We start from the raw sequence: 21,516 nt of genomic DNA on the forward strand, positions 1-21,516 counted from the left end.
ATCTTTAACATATGGTTTATATTTTGATTTAAATGTACGTATAAAATATTATATGTGTGCATTACAAAGGAAATAATTTGGGTTATGTGAGCACCACCATTTTTGTGAGTTAACGTGTTGGTATACGAATGGTAATTGTATATAGGAGAGTAGATAATTTTAGACAAGAGATATTTTACTATATTAAGAATAAATGTATTTAATTTCCTCTTTAATGTTTTCGGAAATATAAGAAATATGTAATGCGTGACGTATAGACTTTTAGTTTTTTAAAAGTATTTGTAAAAGTTATCGCTATAAAAATTTTGTAAATTTTCTCTTCAGAATAAGGGTTTATTATTTACAATAGTAGTAAGATACTATTACCTTCTTTCTGTATTTATACCAAAGTTTGTGATTGGCGCTTTTGTGTTTTTGTATTAATAAACTAATTCAACAAAAATTCTTTCAACTTTAATTCAACAATATTACACAAGTCTAAAACCTTTATCGGTAATGAGAACAAAGAAAGTGACTATTTCTTTTTAACTGTTCGTTTAGCAGCACTTTACCATATCTATTATTCATTCGAGATAAGCTGATAGATCAAAACACCACGCTTACGCAGTAATTTGATAAACTAATTTTGATGGTTCTCTTATCACCATCAATCCCTACATATGGAGGTATAGAATGTATCGAAATAAGTTGAATGAATTAATTATACCTTTCGTGATATCATTATTTATTTTTAAAACACTTTATTACATTAAACTGTATTATTGAGATAAGTGAATATCTTCTAGTATAATTGTAAATTTTATTGATATTCATTTATTTGTTACTCGTGGTTGTGAGATAATGTTGTCATGACAAACAATGAACGGGAATTGACAGCGTTCCTATATAGTTCCTATATTCGTAGGGTAAATTCATCTTAGTATGTAATTCAAAAGTAAGTACAGTTTTTATCGGTAGTATCAAAGCGTCACCATAATAACAACTGAGCTACAAATAATTAATAATAATAATAATAAAACCTTGTCTCGTACGACTCTCTAGTAAACCGACATTTTCACATTAAATTTTACTTTTTTTTAACTGTAAGAAAGAAGTGCAAGATATGAATTCTCGCTTCGCCTAGACTTAAGTGTATACGAAGATGGTGGGCGAAACGTACATGCTCATTATTATAGGCAAGCAAATTTCAACCTTATGAATTAAATTTAATTTACTTTCTGTCTACAGATGAAAACGAACTATATACTGCTAAATAGGGAATTTTTATTTAAGCCATTATCAACTTCTTCAAGCACATAGATCTTAGTGTGACCAACTACTGGAGCGAAAAATCAGAAAAATGCCAAAAATGATGTATCATGTTTTCATGTAGAAAAGAGATGACAGCAAATCTTATATCTTACTCAGTCATTAGTTATCATATTAATTTATTCATTAGATAAACGAATATGCTAACTAACGATGCGATGATAATAATATTACCTTTTGTAGTAGTAGTTTTGAATTTGCAATGGCTAGCATGGTTGACCTTAAGAAACAAATAATATTTTGAATATGACAAAATGTATAATATTTCATGTTGATTATTAACACTACATGACTTATTTTTTACTATATAAATTATATAGAGAATATTGATAAAAAACAACACTATTTTATGTTACATTACTTGCAACTCAGTATCATCATTTTTTCCTTTATTTGTTTTTACTTCTGTATACATTTCCTATAAACGTTTTGATTTTGTAAGTTTTCCAGTTTTCAGTGAAAATATCGGTGACAACATAGCATACTCTTTTGAATAAAAATAGAATATAAATAGCAATCCATCGGGTTACAGCAGAGACGTTTTAAAATAATTAAGAGCTAGTGTTACCAATTAATAATGAAGACAAGCTTTTACAGACCCCTCATATTCCCGCGATTGCATATTGAAATTGCACATACATTTAGTGTTTTCTGGGGCACAAAATCCCTATATACAAACTTCGGCGCTTTTATGTATATCGGTTGAAAAGAAACCTGTAATAATTATAAAATTTCCCCTGTGCACTTCAGACTGGAATTTCGAAAGATAATATTTTTCCTAAAATGGAACCTAGCTAAATTGCTTTATTTACTCTAAAATGATAGATTTCGCTTTATTTCATGTGATAAAATAATCACATTTCATAAAACTTGGTCTCGTTTTAGTGGAACAGCACTTTCCCATGGGAATTTATTATTTATTAGTCAGTAAGTTGGTCGCCCATGTGTTTAATGGTAAAATTAACTATTAAACGTTTGTTTGTTGGATATTACGTAATCTTCATTGCTTTAAAAAAAAATCAGAGCGAATTTTACTGTTGTTTAAAAACTTTGTTGGGTTTATTGAAACACGTTTCTATAGCGAGATGAAGGAGATTGCTAGAATTATTTGACGCAGAGAAGGTTTTCTATTTTGACCATTTAAACGAGCGAAGTTCATTCCGCAATATGCATAAATTAAGTCCATTCGAATTAGTGTTGTAAATAGAAAAAAAACCGTTCGTATTTTTTCAGAAATGTACGTTTTTTTTTAGAAAAAAACATTGCCTCTCGTTTTTTTTCTAAATTTCGTTTTTTTTCAAATAGTCATTTGTAATGTATCTTACGTCATTTAAGTCTGAAGTATTTTTATGTAGGTGTAATTACTATAAAATGCAACATAAATTAAACACTTGATACTGATACGGTACAAATATTTTACAATTTATATAAGTAGCGTACCTACTAATAATTCGGGTTTCTGTACTGTTTCACCAATATCAACGAAGAAATAAAAGTATAAATGAACATTTGTTTTTTTCGTGAAAGTAGGCCTTTAATAAGTACGAAAATAATATCACGAACAGTATAAAACATGTGCAACACGTGCATTTGCACGGGGCTGCAATATCTGTCATAAGTATTTTATTTAAAATAAATATTTCTTGTTGGAGATAGACTTCATGATCATGGTAGCTAAATTTACTAAGCTGACCTTCTATTTGAATACTATATTCATAAATTATGTTTAGGTCGCATTAGTTTAAGTCACATGATCAGTGCTAAAGTAAATGGTAAAATAAATCCCAGAATAAATTGCTTGATTGTTGTCAAATACAAGAACTCAATTCTCGAATGCCTGTCCCCTTTGGTTAGTTATCAGAGTTCCGATATGAAAGCTTGTCTTGTCTTTGTCGCAAATAAGATCGTTTTCATTGAAGGTGGAAACACTTTTTAGAAAAAATAACAGATGTAGAAGGAAAATCAATAAATAAAGGTAAAAGAGCTAGTTGCACTATAATTGCAAACTGATATGTTGAGATTGAAACTCGATATTTAATTCTATAAAAAGGATTACCATCTTTCAGATGTATTTGCTTTATCTTTCACTAACATAATAGATTAATAATTTAAAGAAAAAAACATGCACAACAATATTGTATTTGTAGTATTTAAGCCTTTCTGAGTGCGAGTGTAGTTTCCCTCCCTTTTGTTGTTCACGCTGGAGTAGCATACTTAAAATCGTGACTTTTAAGAATTGTTCTTTCTGGAGAAAGAGGGAGGCGGTATATTACGTCATGGCGACAAATTGCCTAGGGCCGGCCCGATGATATATACACTCATGTCCAAAATGATTGTCGCATATCTATAACTGTCTTCTTGTAAGAATATTATTTGATAATGATTTTGCAGGGTACTTTTAATACTGATGCTGTGTGTATAATCGAAATATGTATATTTGTGGTAAATTTCAAAGGAAAAGAATTATAAATACGAAAATGAGAAAGAGTAAAAGAAAATGTTGCTAAATGGACAAGAAAGGTTTATTTTCGTTTTATTGTTCTTATTTACTGCCGTTTTGACATGAAATTTGCCACATGCACGTCTTTGCCGATTATACACATACAGTGGCGTATTTACGATTTTGTTTCGAGAGGAACTTTGCTAACTTTCGGGGGGGGGGGGTGCTTTGCCTGGAAATGTAAAAATTCTGCAAGATAATTCATTTACTTTACTATACTAAGTAAGATTTCGGGGGGCTTAAGCCCGGAAGCCACCCCTTAATACCCCACTGTACACATACTAACATTATAAGAAATACCAGGCGGATTCGTTATCAAATTATATTCCTACAACAACATATTTATAGACATGCGACAATAATTTTGGACATAAGTGTTCATACAAGACATGCATATGGGATGACATAATTTGAAGTAATGCATGGTGTTTCAAAATGAATATTAGGGTTCTGAGACTTTGTAGTAGACCCTATCTATTAAAATTAACTTACAATTATAAGTATTATCAAATGAAAGAGCCTCAAACAGTTTTGTACACACGCGTGCCATGCATTGTTTCCTCTGTCTGCCGTTAGAAAGAGCAAGTAGCAAAGATGGAGACTAGAGACCAGAAAGCTTTGTGTGTTTTAATTTTGCAAAGACTGAATCTGTAGTTACAGTGCAACCGTCTGTGTGAATTGAATGTTTTGTGCCATATGGCGGAAAGTTTATGGGCCTTTCTCACCTATTGATTCAATGTGTGCCATGTGACGAATGAAGCTCACATCGAACACTTGAAGCAAAAACGGTTTGAGTTGTTCATTTATTTGATGTATTGTTTATAATTGTGCGTAAAATGTAATAAGTACTACGAAGACAATTCCCCGATATTCATTTTGAAACATCCTGCATTTCTCAGCATCAGTATTGGAACTAAGATGTAAAAAGGAGAGATTATGATTGTTTACAACAACGACATTATTATTAGTCAAGACTATAATTACTACAATAACACAAGTTAGTAGTCAAAAAAATGTAATTAAATGTACAGTCGTAATCCTTTCGGACCCAGGTGGCCAAAGTGACTCATATGGGTGTGTCACTTTTTTAATCCGCTCCTGTATGGTCACTAATTAAGATATCGGTATATATATATATTTTTTTTTTGCCAAATATGGTTGGTCCATAGTTTATCATTTTAGTTTCTTTTTCTTCTGTGTGTCGAATTTCCTTCTCAAATTTCACCCCAGTCAAAAATTCGAGAATTTTCGAATTTTCTTTATTACTTTTCCCCTGTAGCTTCATTCGTTTTAGTGAGACCTCCTTAAGACTTGTCAGGAAGATACGTCGGATGCATACCGAATTGTTCACATCAATTGGACGGGCTTGCGCGCAGTGTTGCCAACTACGGAAATTAAAATCTTCTTAAATTTGGGCAAAACATTCGAAATTTTTGTTATAAACCGTACCTGTACGTCCGAATGCAAGTCAACTTACGCCAGGCGAACATTTGTCCTTACTGAACAAACTCGGGTACATATCGTTATAGTGGGGTAATTAGGGGACGCACGAAAAATTCGGATTTAGGTTCTAACTGTTGATTTTCCCCTACTTTTCTGTTTATCGAAATATAAAATATTTTTGGTAATTAGAAGCATTGTTTCCTAAATATCGCCATGATACTTGTAGGATATATTAGTAATGTACCAGTGTTTATTTTAAGATAGTTTTCGTCTGTCTGGTAGCAGTGTTACCAGCTACGGGAAATTTTAATTCAAGATGTTAGGGGAAAATTATGTGTTTTGTCTATTATATCCCTCTTGTTGGCTACATAGGAAGAAAAGTGCCAGTATCTGAAAGTCTTGTCTTTGCCCTTCACAACGCACTATAGAAAGTTTTAATAGGATAGTTAGGGGAAGTACAGTTGAGTTTTACAGTAGACCTTGTTCTCTAAGTGGAAAGATAACTGTGATTTTTTTAGGTAGACTAAAATATTTTTAATAACCTGCTTACTTTATTAGATATCGTCAAAATACTTGTAGGGTATATTATAGGTATACCAAAGCTTCTTTTAAGATAGTTTGTGTGTGTCTGCTAGCACTGTTGCTAGCTACAGAAAATTTCAATTTCCGATTTTAGGGGGAAATTTTGGAAAAATTCCCTTTTTGTCTCTATTATTTCCCTCTTTTTGGCTACATTCGAACAAACGTACCACTGTCTGAAAGCATCCGTCCTTAGCCTACACAGCGCACTATAAAAAGTTTCGGTAGAATAATTAGGAGAAGTACAGTTGAGGCTTATAATAAACCATGTTCTGTAAATGGTAAGAAAATAGTGCATTTCTGAGTTAGAATGATTTTTTTTTTTTAAAAAGCATGCTTACTATGTTAGATATCGCCACGATACTTGTCGGATATATTCTTCGGGTACCAATATTTACTTTCAGATAGTTTACGTCTGTTTTATGGCAGTGTTTCCAGCCAAAACAATTAATTCTCGATTTTAAGTGAAAAATTCGGCAAATTTCCCTTTCCCCTCTATTATTTCAATCTTGCTCGCTACGTTGGAACAAATGTACCACTACATGAAAGACTTCTCTTTAGCCTACAGAACGTACCATAAAAAGTTTCGATAGGATAATTAGAGAAACTGTAGCCCCGGCATATCTGTTGATTTTTGCTTCTGAGACGTAAGAAGTGTCAAAATTTCATGTGTATGGAAACAAAGAATTTTTTCTTTCTCTCTTTGAATGGAAGCCAGCGACTTCAGGTTTTCACTGTATCTTGTCAACGCACCAAAGAATTTTTTTAGGTGACTTAGACCCATATGGCAACAGTGGTGCTAGATACAAAAAATCTTGAAATTCGGTTAGGGATTTTTTGTAAATTTTCACTCCTACGTTTTCCTCAGTAATTTCCCACCCGCTCGCAACACTGCAATGTAACGTACACCAAAAAATAGCCACATTCCTTTTCTAAAAAACAAGGTCTTAACCATATCAATAGGGTAAATGGTTTTTGCGCAATAAGCCACTAACTGACAAAGTAGGAAAACGTCAAAAATGATCTGGGTCCGAAACGAATAATCACACGATTTTGCTCGTATAGGTACAAGGAAACAAACGATTTGTAAGTTACGAGGGCTTCGACTTAAGTTCTATTGATTATTTCAATAATCTTCAACATAAATCAATAAATAATAGCTGCCAGAAAAAAAACAGACATTTGAAAAAAAACATGAAAAAGAACGATGTTTTTTATTGAAAAAAAACTTCACAGAAAAAAAAAACGTTTTTTTACAACACTAATTCGAATACCTCTGCTCCCAGGAAGGCTAAGGCCAAAACAGTTGCAAACAGATTATTATTTCAAATAAAAAAGAACCCTTCCCCTCTTCAAAACAGCTATCCCAATGTACTACACAGTGGGCTGATTAACAGTTTGAATTTTAATTTAAAATGTAGAAGAAATTTAGTTAACCCTTTTGTTACCACCCGGACTTATGTGTCCCACGACTCTCTAGTGAATAATGCATCCAAAATGGTGCTAATCTTTTTGAAAGTTTTACGTCGTATGGTTATGCCGGTTAGGTTAAAGGAGGCAATGATAATGAATGAAATGGAATGAAGAAAGTAGGAGGAAACGGGAGAACCCCGAGAAAACCACGTACACGGTATTTGTCCACCTCCAAGCTCATTTGGCGCAAGCTAGGATCGAACCAAGGACTCCATGCACCAGAGGTGAACGCTTTACTACTGAGCCACTGTGGTCCAAAATGGTGCTCATGACGTGACTTGTGTCCCCAACCTTGAACAATCAGATTCCATTTTTATTAAATAGAACAAATGGGTTGCTAGTTGTAAGAAGTAATAAATTTAAAATTCCTTCTACACTGAAATAAGGCTATAATTACTACACCTTTAGCAAACAAACTTTCTTTCCACACTTTTGCTCTGCGAGTGGTAGATTAGTTTCACAGCCAAGTTCTAAAATGCATGCACTATTTTCATAATTACTTATCAAAATTGAAGAAACATGGAACATTATACATATACCAAACACTTATGTACAGTAACCATTTCATAATCATTATAAGATTTTGTCTTGAACGCCAAAACACTTCTCTTCCAGATTTCTTCAACAAGTGAGACGTAAGTCCCATTCAACATTTTCCCAAACTTTTCCAATAATATGCAAAGAACTATCCAACCAATCAACCAGTTTGACTTACCTTTGCGATTGTAATGGCGAACCCGTCCAATCCCAAGGTAGATGAAATTATCGGAAAGTCAGCTGATATAATAAGTCCAGTAGAGATGGACCATTTTTTCCTGTCTTTAATAACTCGAATAATTGTGCATGTAGAGCATGTTTTTCTGCACGAAATTCAAGAAAGGACTCCAACTAAAGGTTTTTAGGATTAAAAAAAAATCTGCCCGAAATTTAAGCTTGAAAAAAAAAGTGAGAAGAAAAATGAGTGTGGGTAATTACCTTGTACCGTACATTGCCCCTTGTTTTGTATAACATTGCAAACTTTGCCACACAAATCACAAATATTCTCATACTTCGAACATCCATCATGCAACCAGTGTTCACACAGAATATACTTTATCCACTCGTCTTCTCTTGTTTCATTATAATTTTCGCCACATCCAACACACTCATTTTCATCCTGTTCCTCTGTAAGCGGATTTGTTCCTATGTAGTCATCTCTCATCATGGCAGTGGTTCATCTATCCCAGAAAGGAGAGGTTAAGCAGGATAGTTTATTTGTTGTAGTTTTTAAACACGGAAAACTTCATTATTTTCATTAACATTCTTTTAAGATGAAATGTGCTAGTAAAAAACCAAAACCGAAAAAATCTACATATCAAGAATGTTAAATATTGCTTTTAATGAAATGTGAACATAAAAGTTTTGACCTACCTGAATTAAACGATCTTCTACACAGAGAAAAATCCGTTCTCTGGACAGCGGTATATTGTACAAATATACGGTATCCTCTTGCTTACTATAGAAATCAGTACGGAGCATACGTTATGCATATGCTACATAGGCACTGCCCTTAGATGTTACATCATGCCGTTGCAGGATGTCTGACATCTAACAGTTTTCCGTATATCACATGCATATACTTATGTTACCTTCGTCAGCTATATGTTATATACGTCCATTTGTATGTGAGATCCTGACTGCCTACATTGTTTCATACGGAAAGTACGTATAGATGGAACACTTATACAGAAAGTATTATAAAACATGCGTTTTCAGTTATACGTCTGCTGTACGTTAAGTCCAAAAACTACAGTAATTACGCATGTAACCTATCTTTTTAAGTACGCCACCTACAATTTTTTTTTCTCAGTGTACTGAAGAAATGTGTAGACTTCTTCTTCGAAGGAACACACAGTGTTTAGTATACATCCACCATGGTATTACTACAATATTGAAGTTGCACTCTGTTGGATAGTTTACGAATTATGGCCCTGATTCGGCTCACCCAGGGGAGCATCTCTACCGGACTTACTCTATACAATTCTATGGACTATCAATCTACCCAACAGGATGAGTGAAAACTCCGAAAGATATTCAATATGCTAACAAGACAGGAGATTAATAAATTTAACTTTTTACAGCTGTCTTTTAAAAGTTAACTTTTTTCACTTTTGATATTAATTTGATATAGCGCCACCACTCATTACTTCAAAGACCTTATACTGTATTATGTTTATGATCTCTCGTATTTTGTAGCACAGTGTAGTCTTACAAATAGTGATTCACTGCACTGCAAGCTATCCTAACTATTTTCGGGTAAGAAGCTCTGTTAATGTCAACCTATATATATTCTATATGTTAGTACCCTTGGGTCTATTACTTTCGGCGAATTTAACTATGTAGATGACTTAGCCAATAATCTTAACTTTGCTGACTATAAACTGAATGACAAAGGCAACACATGCAGTAAAATATCCGAATCCTAAGATATAGAAGCATACTTTTATGTGCTGAAGTTTTATCACAATGCTTCCCTTGCAAGATTCTTCGTAGAGACAACTATTATTTCTTGCTGTTATTTTGTCTTGTATATCATTCATCCATTTTAAGGTGAGACCCGATTCTTTCATTTTTCTTATAAGAAAATTAAAAGATGAGACAAAGGGTGAATTTTGGGGTACTCCAAAACCCACAGCACTTGCGTCAAAGAGGTTCTCTTTCATAAGATGATAGGTCTTACGGCAAGTTGAACAAGAGTGAAATTTATTTACCATATATTTCAATGTTGTACCAACACCAATAACTGCTATATCACCATCAGTAACTAGTTCATCAACTAATTTTTCATAATTTGCATTGATTTGAAATCGATTATGCAAGGACCACAAAACTGGATCTGTTGGGTCATTTAAAACATATAAAATTATGTCAAATCCATGCAATTTAAGTGAAGTTTCAGCAAGTTCTTTGAGGTTGTTTATATCTGGGTAGTATTTAGGAATGGTCAAAATGCTGACAATACCACTTTGAAACAATGAGGATATAATAAGACTAAAATATAACCATACAAAGAAAACAATCCTAGTTGCATTGCTTGAAGGATCAGGCACTGATACTTGAAGAAGGGTAGAGTATAGTATAATAAATGAATTTATGACGCCATTTTGCTGCTGCTCTTCGATAATATTTGATCGGTAGAATTGCATTATGACAAACCAAACAACAATAAAAGTTCCGAAAATAGAACACCACACTTGAAACCCGTATAAAGTGAGTAAAGATAAAGAAGATGACATCTGTTTTCCTTTGGGTACTAGTATTGAAAGGGATTGTAGTGAAATGTACTCAGTGTACTGGATAACTTCATATCGGTCAGGAACGTAACCTAACGGTATGAATGAAATATCTGCTTCCTTCCGAACAAGATCTCCTAGAAGATACAGCCAAGTACCATTTTTGTGCCTGTATCCGTATTGATACCAGCCATGAGTTTTCAGAGTTTTGGTAGTAAAATTCATGTATGACATTAATGTTCTCGCAATTTCTCCACAGAAACCTTCATATATAACTGCGCTATTATGTTCTTCCTTGTAATAAATATCTGGCATGTCATTCACATACATATCAGAAGTATTCAGTACTAATCCATACAGATTTATTACTTTGTTTTCTGTATTTGCTGCAGATAATGTTTTGACATCAGACATTCTTTCTATAGCTACATTTTCCGAATAGATTCGGTTCAAAAATGGATTGTACGATAACATAAATATTACAGACTCGTTATAGATATCTTGATTAGAATCTGTTCTGTTTTGAACCGGAATTTTGATACAAATTATTGTCACTTTCAATATATGTGCTCTCCAAAACTTATAGTCTTCAGTAAAATTCTGATTACTACATAAAGGAGATAAAATTACATAAAGATAATTAGCGTTGCTGTTCAACAAAAAATATTTATTTTGTTTGGTGATAATCTGTTCAGGAAAATTATCTTCAACCAAAATAATCAGATCATAATCTAACACAATTCGTTTGTGCTGGAAAATCTTATTTATATGAAACTTGTTCACAACTATTATAGGTAAATAAGTATATTGACTTATCGCTTGCACTAATTCAGAAGAAATCCCATCGTCTGGAAACGAAAGTACCGCTGTCTTAGCAACTGGATATTTCACAGAACAGAATTTAGTAATTGAGTATGGGAGTTGAAAACGAATGTTTGTATCCCAAAATACCTTGTGATAAATTGAGTTTATGGTACATTCTTTCTGCTTTGGCCATACAGTACAACTAATCAATATATGAATAAAAACTGTTGACTTCAAATCCACAATTATTATCCTCCTTGCTTCTCCTTGGTCTTTCGAGTTTGTGAAGGCACATAACCTGTATTTCCACACCTAAAAACAAATAAATAATGCTACAATCAAATTCTTTAAACGAATTAGAATCTATGTTATTGCTTCTAGAATAAAGGAGAGATTAATTCTTGCCCTAGTAGCAAGGAAGCTTTCGGTCAGTGGCGCGTGCTTGGTTTTGGCTTTCCGCGCTTGCATTTGAAACGCTAGCTTTTATACAATCTGCCTCTAGTTGTACTTGCAAGCGATGCTTTAGACCCTTCGCAGAGCGTCATAACATCACTGGTCGTTCTTTGGCTTTTGACTTGACTTAAGTTGTAAAACGCTTGCGTCAAGCTTGAATGGAACACTGAATACAATGTTGCCTTCATGGAACTTCATTACTGGAATCCAGCTTGCGGCATGCTTGCACGTTTTTCAATCAAGCTGGATGCAAGCTTGGTCGATTTGCAAGTCAAGCTTACAGCAAGTAGTTTGCAAGTTGTCTTTGCTACTAGGGTCTAATCTAGGGTTGGAATATAAAAATAAATAAAAGATAAAAGATAACGGGCCAAACACTGAACTTTCTTGCTCCAATCCCTTAAACTAAATCATATTATACTGCAGTTATTAAGGAAACATTTTTTTGGGAAACAGAAACAAAATTATAAGTCGTTTCCGGAAAACTTCGCCCTAAGAAGAAACATTCCCAAACGTAAACTAACCCTTTTGAATTTTTCATAAGAAATAACTTATGCCATATATTAGTGTTATTAACGAAATATTGTTTATAAGATATCAACAAAATTGCATGAGTCGTATTTAAGAAAACTGAGAAAAAATACCCTCAAGAATAAACTACTCCTTGTGAATATTTTCTTAAGTAATTTTGGCGACATTATAAAATTACTAATGATGTGTTTATTAATGAAGTATGAACAAAACTACCTAAGTCGGTTTTGAGAAAATCCTTTAAAAAATCACCAACGAAGAATAAACTACCAAATGTAGATTTGTCTCACATGGTATTCGTGAAGTGTCCCCTCAGGATTTGTGTAAAATTGATTCAAATGTAAAGTTCTCTACGGACCAATATGTATTCTACTAATTTTCGCGGCACATACGGTAATTTGCATATTTGTGGGCCTTCATACGTATATCCGAAATTCAATCATACGCTCAGACACAAAATTGCTTTTAGTTTCTTTAGATGTAACTGACAAGAATGAAGGCACATGCAAAGCAAATTGAATCAAGTACTGCTTCTCTGACACATGCTATCCACACCAGTTGCCATCTTGGATCCGCCATATTGGATTCAACTTTCAAATGGGAATATGTGCAAGTGATGATTGAATGCAAGGAAATTTAGTCAGAGCCGGGAGTGAAGTCTGACAATCTATCCCAAAGACTAACCTATCCTGTAATTAGTTAATTTCCTTATGGTAGACTTATTTTGGAATCTTAGATTCAGGATTAGGCCAGACTGCGTACTATGAGTCAACAACTATTCTTTGAAATGTTAGGAGTACTGGAGAGAGTTGAATGTTTACTGTAACCCGTATTTCCACAGGTCCCCGTTGATTAGAGAAATTTTGAATAATTAATGAAAGTAGAAATAAAGAGAAATTAGCTTAATTCTTGATTTCTTCATTATTTATTGGGGAAAAGCAAGCAGGAAATTTGATTGCATATAAGGACGGAGTGGCGTCCTAAGATTCTAGCCAATAACCCATCTCCTAAATTAGAGTTTCTTTTTAGAAATATATATATTTAATCTCCAAATTAATTCCTGGATTTTCTTTAACTTTCTTTGATGCGAACCGTTCCTAGACACGTAACGAGGATGTATTTATTTTCTGATATATAGGCCTAGATATAGTTGTTAATGTGATTTTTTCGTGTTTTATTTATTTGTTTGGAAATAAAAAAAAATAAATTAATATTCTTGAGGGAAGGAAAGGTAAATTAGTAACTTTACCCAAAGTGGGGCCATATATATATATATATATATATATATATATATATATATATATATATATATATATATATATATATATATATATATATATATATATATATATATATATATATATATATTCTCCCTATAACATACATGTACAAAAGGTGCTTTTCTAAATTTTAGAAATTTCTCATAAAGGTTTACAAGTTTATGTAGCACATCAATTATAAAAATCCTTGTAATAAATATTCCTTGCCAATAGTAGAGGTGAGAAATCACATCTGAAAATAGTCTATCTACTCCAACAATATAAAACACTATCTTACCTGAATTTGACTAGGAGTAGTATTGCTTTTGTATAAATCAAGACATCTGCTTACTTTTTGTTATATTTGAGTCTGTAATGACAATTGCGTTGTGTTTGTATCTAATAGGATAATAAACATAAATAAATTACGGGACGATAAAAGAAAACAAGAACATTATTCTGTGCGTGTCGGTATACTTGTATAATTTTTCTGCTAATACTTCAACAGAAGAACGAAAAGTATATCGTCAGATTAATGAATTCGAAATAACGGAAACAAAAGCAGAGTATTAAGAAGAAATAGACAATTAACTCAACATCTATCTTGACAGTGTCATTCATTCTTTGTCAGTGTCATTCTAATTATATAAACAAAATTAATTGCTTCGTGTTGGACGTATTAATTAACAAATAATTGATGATATGATTGTGTTTTATACACTTTTTGTTCAATATTTCTCCTAGAAGGGAAAGACTAAAAGGCGAGAAGAAAAAAGGGTGTCATTATAATTGTTATAGCAGAATGATCTATCTCGTAATCCTTTAAGGTTAAGATATGACATTTGGTATTTAAATTTTTCATTCAAAATTATTAAAAATGCGATTCAGTGCCTTTTTGATATTTCCTCTGCAAGGGAAGAAAACAGACGGGTAGGACAAAGAGTGGGGGCTGCAACTATAAAAATAAAATGGACATATGTATCTCGAAATCTATTAGGTTAGAACAGGGTTTCTCAACCTGAGGGTCGCGAAGATAAGCGGAAGAGATAAATATAATTAGAATCTAACACCGGAACATATTTTTAAATATGATTTGACTGTTAAGAACAACAAAAAATAGGTCTACTAAACATTTTCAGCAGATACATGTTTAAAAATCAATTTAAATGCAAGACGTACGATATGAAACTAATGAGAACTGCATATTGAAATACCAGAAAAATACAAATGCAACAAAATCAACATATTGAAATACCATTAAAATTGAAAGCTAATGAGATACCTGAGCATGGAGTGATTTCACTAGTGCGGCAATATTCGGTTCAATCTCCGTGACGCACATTATCAAGTCATTTAAAATACTCAATAACTTTTTAACAACTGCCCAAGTTTTTTTTAAAACCAAAATTAGAAATCATTTTTTTATGATATGACCTGAAATTAAGGGAGTTATGAAGTTTTAAAATTTTCAAACGGCCTCGATTTTGAAACAGTATGATAGATCGGATTTGATATTTGTGATATGAATGAACTGACCAAATTTGGTTTTATTCCATTCGCTTTTAGGGAAGTTTCTGTATCCACTATGTACAAAAAATTGATTCTACTATTATAGAAATAGATGAATATCGTGAGATCTCCGCAACAGGTATATTAAAACTCTCACACAAGCTTATTGTAAACCAGAAATTATAAGTGGGTCGCTGGCAAGAGGATATGATAAAATGGGGTCGCGATAAAAATTAGGTTGAGAACTATTGAGTTTGAGTCATAAAACTTATATTAGATTTTTTATTTAAAATAATTAAACAAGTGTTAAAGAATTTCTCTACATTTCCTTAGAAGGAAGAAAACATGTGGAAAGAAAAAAAATGTATAGGTTGCAGTTGTTAAAATAAGTTGTCAATATTTCAAAATATTGACAGATTTTGAACAGTATGTAAGCTCACTATCTCAAATGTGCCCTTGGATGTTCGCTCTTGACCATACTCACTACGCGAGATGGATGTCAGTGTTTGTTAAATCTTTACAGGAACTTAGGTTAGACATGCTGCCATTTATGAGGAATTTGTCCATGGAGCTTTTGTCCATGGAGCTCAGAAGTCGACCACATTCTTGTATAAGACATGATGAAATGCACGAACAGTGCAACAAGACGGTGAAATCTGAAGGTGGTGCAATTGGAATTCTCGACAACTCAAGTGCGTTACTAAAATGGATGGTGTCCGGAAATGTAATTGCCAACCTTGTATCGGGTTTCGAGGAAGAGTGTGGATTGATCTCTGATAATGATCTCAGAATACGCCCCGAAGATCATCTGGTGCTAATATGCGATTTACAAATGATGTCACAGAACTGGTACGTGTGTTCTCAGAGAATGGCAACAATCCTTTTATTCAAGAAGATAATGAACTTTTTAGTGTTGCGACTAATTCTATAATGCCTGATGATTAAGTTAAGTCGGTATACATTGCTGAAACTCTTGTAAGAGATCAGTATAACAGTTTTAAACAGGAACGGTTGCAGCTGTGCAGTAAATCACTGTTTGAACCAATTAAACCAATTAATCTTCTCTTTGTCGCAAGACAATGAAAAAACTTAATCCTGAACACCGTAAGCTATCCATATTAAAAAATGACTGTGCTCTCTTCAGTCGTTTCTTCATAGCATGTCAGAGTCGACAGGGAGATCTATCTGACTTTTTTGCTAATGAAAATCTGGGATATCCTCCGTCAATTTCTGAAGATGGATTCATACGCAAAGGAACTAAATCGGATGTAATTACATGTTTAGAAAAATACGGCGATACCCAATTTACCCCTCCACCTGCTACATGTATGATATTGGACGGCTCTGCTATCATCCATATGTTAAAGCCGTCACCATCATAAATATTCCATGATTACTTGCAGATGAAAGTACATTCTTATATTTTATCCATTCTATCAGAGAAGAGCAGAGTAGATCTGATGTTTGATCATTACTTGCAAGATAGCTTAAAAAGTGAAGAGAGACGGAAATGAGGGTCAACATCACGAGTTCGTATTACAAACTCTACTCCCATCCCGAAAAATTGGAATATGTTTTTGCAGAATGAAGAGAACAAAACAAGTCTTTTTCACTTAATTGCAGAATCTATGAACGAGGCTAAAATACCCAATGAGAAAACTGTTATTTGCACTAAAGGTATTGATGCAAGGAGTACATATGGAGTACATTTGATGTAAATATACACGGTCCACTAGCACCGTGCACGCATGAAGAAGCCGATACGAGGTTGCTTCTGCATGCCAAACATGCCAGTAAAGCAGGCCATAAATCCATTATCATCGAACCGGTAGATTCAGATGTAGTTGTTCTGGCTTTGCATGCTTTTCCCAAACTACTACTGTCCCACCTGAGGGTTGAGTATGGTGTTGGTAAGCATAAACGCTTTCTTCCCATTCGCCAGTACGCGGAGAAACTACAGAAATCTGTGACGGCATCCTGTTTTGGCACGCATTCACCGGACGCGATAATGTATCTGCCTTTGCAGGTCGGGGAAAGAAAACAGCTTGGGAAGCGTAGCGGACAAATCTAGAAATTACTGCTGCATTTGTAGAACTTTCACATGCACCTTTAAAATTAGACGATACTACATTCATGAAATTGCAAGGTTTCACCGTGTACCTATATGGTCGAACCAGCAACCTGCAAAATGTAAACGACTGTCGTCGAATGCTTGTAACTAAAAAACGTCGTCAGTTGGAAAGTGTACCTCCCACTGAAGCAGCACTTCTTCAACATGTGAAAAGAGCCATTTTGCAAGGAGGATATATTTGGTTACAGTGGTCTGCGCTACAACCTAATTTGCCAGATCCTGAACAGTGGGGCTGGACAAGAAGTAATTCAGGGTATACACCTTTATGGTCTGTGCTACCAGAACTTTCCAAGCACTGCCAAGAACTTGTTCGTTGCGGATGAACTCTGTGCACTAATATGTGTAAATGTGCAGGCCTATTCCTTCCATGCACAGCCTTGTGTACCTGTGATGGTATGTGTAAATGACTATAAACTGATGCAATTACTACATCAAGAAACTGTGGTTTACTTAATTTAAATTTTGACTTTATTACTATTTTATGTATCATTTTCTTCATGAAGTGGCCAAATAAAAAGCACAAAGAAAAAGTACGCCATAGGTTTCTTGTTTTTTAATGAATTTTGAGCCCCTCGTGCGACCCTGGATGATGTGCAATTAAGACAATATAGAATTTAAATTAAAGGCTTGTTATTTCTCTTGCATTTGAGTCTTAGTTTGGCTCTGTAGGTCAAGCCGTTTTCACATAATGGCTATTCCAGCGACAACATACCGTTCTCCAGTGCTCCAGATGTTCCAGCGCCTGGAATTCCAGGAAATTGTCGTTAGAGTTTTGGGGTCTACGTCAAAATTTATTTGTTACTATGTTAGTAAGCTCTGTGCAAAATTTTATGTTTTTATCATAATATGCATGATTCTATCATTATGCTACCCCACTATATGAAAAAGGCTTTTAACAATGAGTTCTGGATTTTCAAAATATTCATATTTCTTATATGCCCACAATAGTGGCTAAAATCACTAGGTATTAGTTGTAAATGCGCCTTCATTATATCTAAAACATCAGCATGTAACTTACGTGGACGATTATCGTGAGTACCTCTCCGTTCCTGAAAATCGACTTCACTTAAGGACTTCGACTGAATAACATGAAGCCTTTTAACAAATAGCTTGAAAATAGTGAGTAAAAATTTTGACACACCTTAACTTGAGTGCCATTCTACTTGATGGACTAAGACCAAATTTTGAGACGAGGTTTCTTCTCGTTGTTACGACTGTTGTTACTAGCAGACAGGGTCTTACAAGCTGATAGGTAGGTATCTTGAAGTGCCTTGGTTTGCCCATTGTAAAATAAGTAATATAAGTTGCACTGGTCTTGAAGTAGAAACTGTTCGTAACATCTATCGTAACACAAAACTCAGTAACCAATGGTAAAAGCTTCTGATAGAATTACATTACCTTTGTGTCTAACATTATTAACTCGCCTTGCAACCCATTCGGCCACACAGCTAGCTTATATTGTTGACACTTTTTCATGCCATCTAAAGTATAGGTTAATCTTAAATTCGCATTGCCGATTCGGGTTTTCTAACGAGAATTGAATCGGTTTTTGTTAAAAGGGCGTATGTAACATTCTTTTTTTAATTTTTTATTTTACGATTTTCAGTTTTTTTTAATGGAGTATTTTAGACGTAGATGCAACGATTGGTGTTAGAATGAAATGTATTTCTTGAAACGTGTTGAAAATATAAGGCATTGAAATCTGCGTTTTCTATTAAAAGGGCGTAATTCCAAAAATACGCCCTTTTAACTAAAAATCAAACAAGTAGGAGCATAATAATGATGAGCGTTACGCAAGGAAATATAGCCAAAAACCCTTTCCTGGTCGCGATCCCAGCGACCTTCCATGTGACAGGGGTTTCGCCTCATCAAGCGAGGTCTTAGGAAACGCGATAGCCTTTTGACAGTCTTTACACTGTACGGAGTTGATTATTCACAGTAGCAGTTTGATAAATTCACTGTTGTTCAATTCAGTGGTGAAGATGTTTTCGATTTCAGGACATGTGGCCACTTTCAGAGTACTGCATTGTTTGTTCTTCCTAAAATATTGTATTCTGCTGGTTTGTATATACTAGTACTACACTATTCTGAAAAGCACAATATTAAGGGTAATGATTATATTATTATAGTATTATATTATAATATATTAATTTACCTTGTTGGTCTATGAGCTGTACTGGAATCTGGAAACACGTTCAGGAATTTCGAGAATAAAAGTAAAAAAAAAAAAAAAAAAAAAAAAGAAAGAAAGAAAGAAAAAACCGCTTGGATTAAAATTAAAAATTCTACCATCAAAATAATATTTTCTTATGCAATGCTACTTCCTTGCATTTCCAATTATGTCTCGTCCCACAGCAAAAATAAAAGATACTTAAACTTATAATTGCCTGCTTTGGCGTTAGACCATCTGAAGATCAGTCTCTACTTTGACGCCGGTTTTAGATCCCGAGAAAGATACCGTGAGAAAATTTAACCTTTTATCCTGGCACAATATTAAGATTTGCAGGATTTTTATTTAGCATCTGGGTGGTCAAAGTATATTCCAGCATTAACCTCAGCATTTCCCGATATCGGTAAACATGGAGTTCAAAGTACTTTACAAGTCGGAGTGAGGCAAAGAGTGACGACAAGTGTTAATTCAGAACTTATTCTAACAGAGATTAAATATTTTTTAAAAGTAATGTTTGCTTTCAAATTATTATTATTACCAAATACTATTATTAGTATCTCTGTCTTACATCAATGTAACAGTGTCTAAAATTTTAGCTATATTTCAGAAAAACCCTGGTTTCATATTTTATGCCACCATGTTTTCTGTTAAAAGGGCGTATGTGTCCAAAGTTTAATGTTTTTTTGTAGATTAAACAATAATTCACAGTTACATCCTATATAGCTAATAAACAATCAGTAACCATGCACATTTACACATATTTTTCTTTATTTCATCAACCGAACCGACCCATTTTTTTTTTTTTTTTTTTTTGTCATTTCTCGAAAGTTCTTTTTATTGCACATATGCCCTTTTAACAGAAAACTATTCAATTATTATGTTGCAACTTAATTTGTATGTAAAATCCTGACCTAATTAGCATTTGAGGACCTTGCAGTACTATATGCATTAAAATGAAAATACAAATATAGTGAAATCTCAGTTTCAAACTTCACGTCTACCTTGATTCCAAATACCTGTGCTGTCGTTTCTTTGTTCACTCAATGTTGGTAGGGGACAAAGCTGCTATTGAATTCTATTTTTCGCTTATATCATTTTCAATTCAAACTATTTTTGCATAAAATTTTAAAGAAATATTAGTTACTAATTTCTTTCTCCCATGAACACTCAAAGAAAAATTATACATACACTGTAAAAATCGTTGTGTTATTTCCACGACATGCCTATGTGTTAACACGATTGTGTTTAAATATAACGCAAACAAGTGGTTAGAACAACTCACTCTCCATTTGGAGTTGTGTGTCAAATGCCGGTAGTTGAAATGACACACAACCTGTGTATTAAATTAACACAAGTGTAGAATCTTCGGTGTTTTTTCTGCGTGATTGCCAAATATGTTGGGCATTAATTATAAAGGTATATGAATTGAAGCTATAGACAAACACAGTAGAAAGAAATACTTAAACAAATCCAGGTATACGCAAAATTTCATCTCCCACATTTGATGCATTTATTGCTTCTTTTTCTAAGCGATTGTGTACTAGAAGCAAGAAACGCATCTATTTTATTAGAAAGTGAATATGGAAGAACTATAAAATAAAGTAAATAGACAGCCGTCATTTTGTTATAAAATTACATGGCGAGCAGATTTTATCTTATCCCGAACGGTTATCGTCGAATATACGCGGCTTAAAGGAGCACTCTGATTAGTCAAATTCAAAAGACCTCAACAATCCCTCTACAAGCGATGTTTTATTCATCGCCTCTGTGGCCAAGTCGGAAGAGCACGCGGCTAGTAATCGAAAGGGTGGTGGTTCGTTCCCTTTCCACGCCACGTGTTTAAAGTGTTTTTTTAGACTCAGCATAATGTAAACACATTACGCATATAGGTGATTTAACATATTTTGAGGAGTAAGTTTGTGATTCATTAACGCTTACGGCACGGCTTAACACCAGTTGTGTGTTAAAGACGTAACACTCCCCCTGTGTTAAACGCCAACACCGCGGGGTCTGTGTTGAACTAACACCGCATAGTGGTAGTCACGCTGGAACCACTGCCCTGTGTTGAATTGAGTTGAATTAACACA

The 21,516-nt window shown here is 33.8% G+C and overlaps 1 protein-coding gene across 1 annotated transcript in view; it reads right to left on the bottom strand.

Annotated features, from left to right (window-relative positions):
• Positions 1-9,132: 9,132 nt before the first annotated feature.
• Positions 9,133-21,516, bottom strand: part of LOC145663742 (glutamate receptor-like) — a 40,266-nt gene continuing 27,882 nt past the window's right edge. The window contains exon 2 of the mRNA XM_081729826.1: positions 9,133-11,691. Within this exon, the coding sequence (XP_081585952.1) occupies positions 9,691-11,049 (1,359 nt within the window). The 5' untranslated portion in view covers positions 11,050-11,691 and the 3' untranslated portion in view covers positions 9,133-9,690. The remainder of the gene's footprint in view (positions 11,692-21,516) is intronic.

The sequence above is a fragment of the Thermobia domestica genome, chromosome 11 (genome assembly GCF_964235325.1).
Source record: "Thermobia domestica chromosome 11, izTheDome1.hap1.1, whole genome shotgun sequence".
Lineage (NCBI taxonomy): Eukaryota > Metazoa > Arthropoda > Insecta > Zygentoma > Lepismatidae > Thermobia > Thermobia domestica.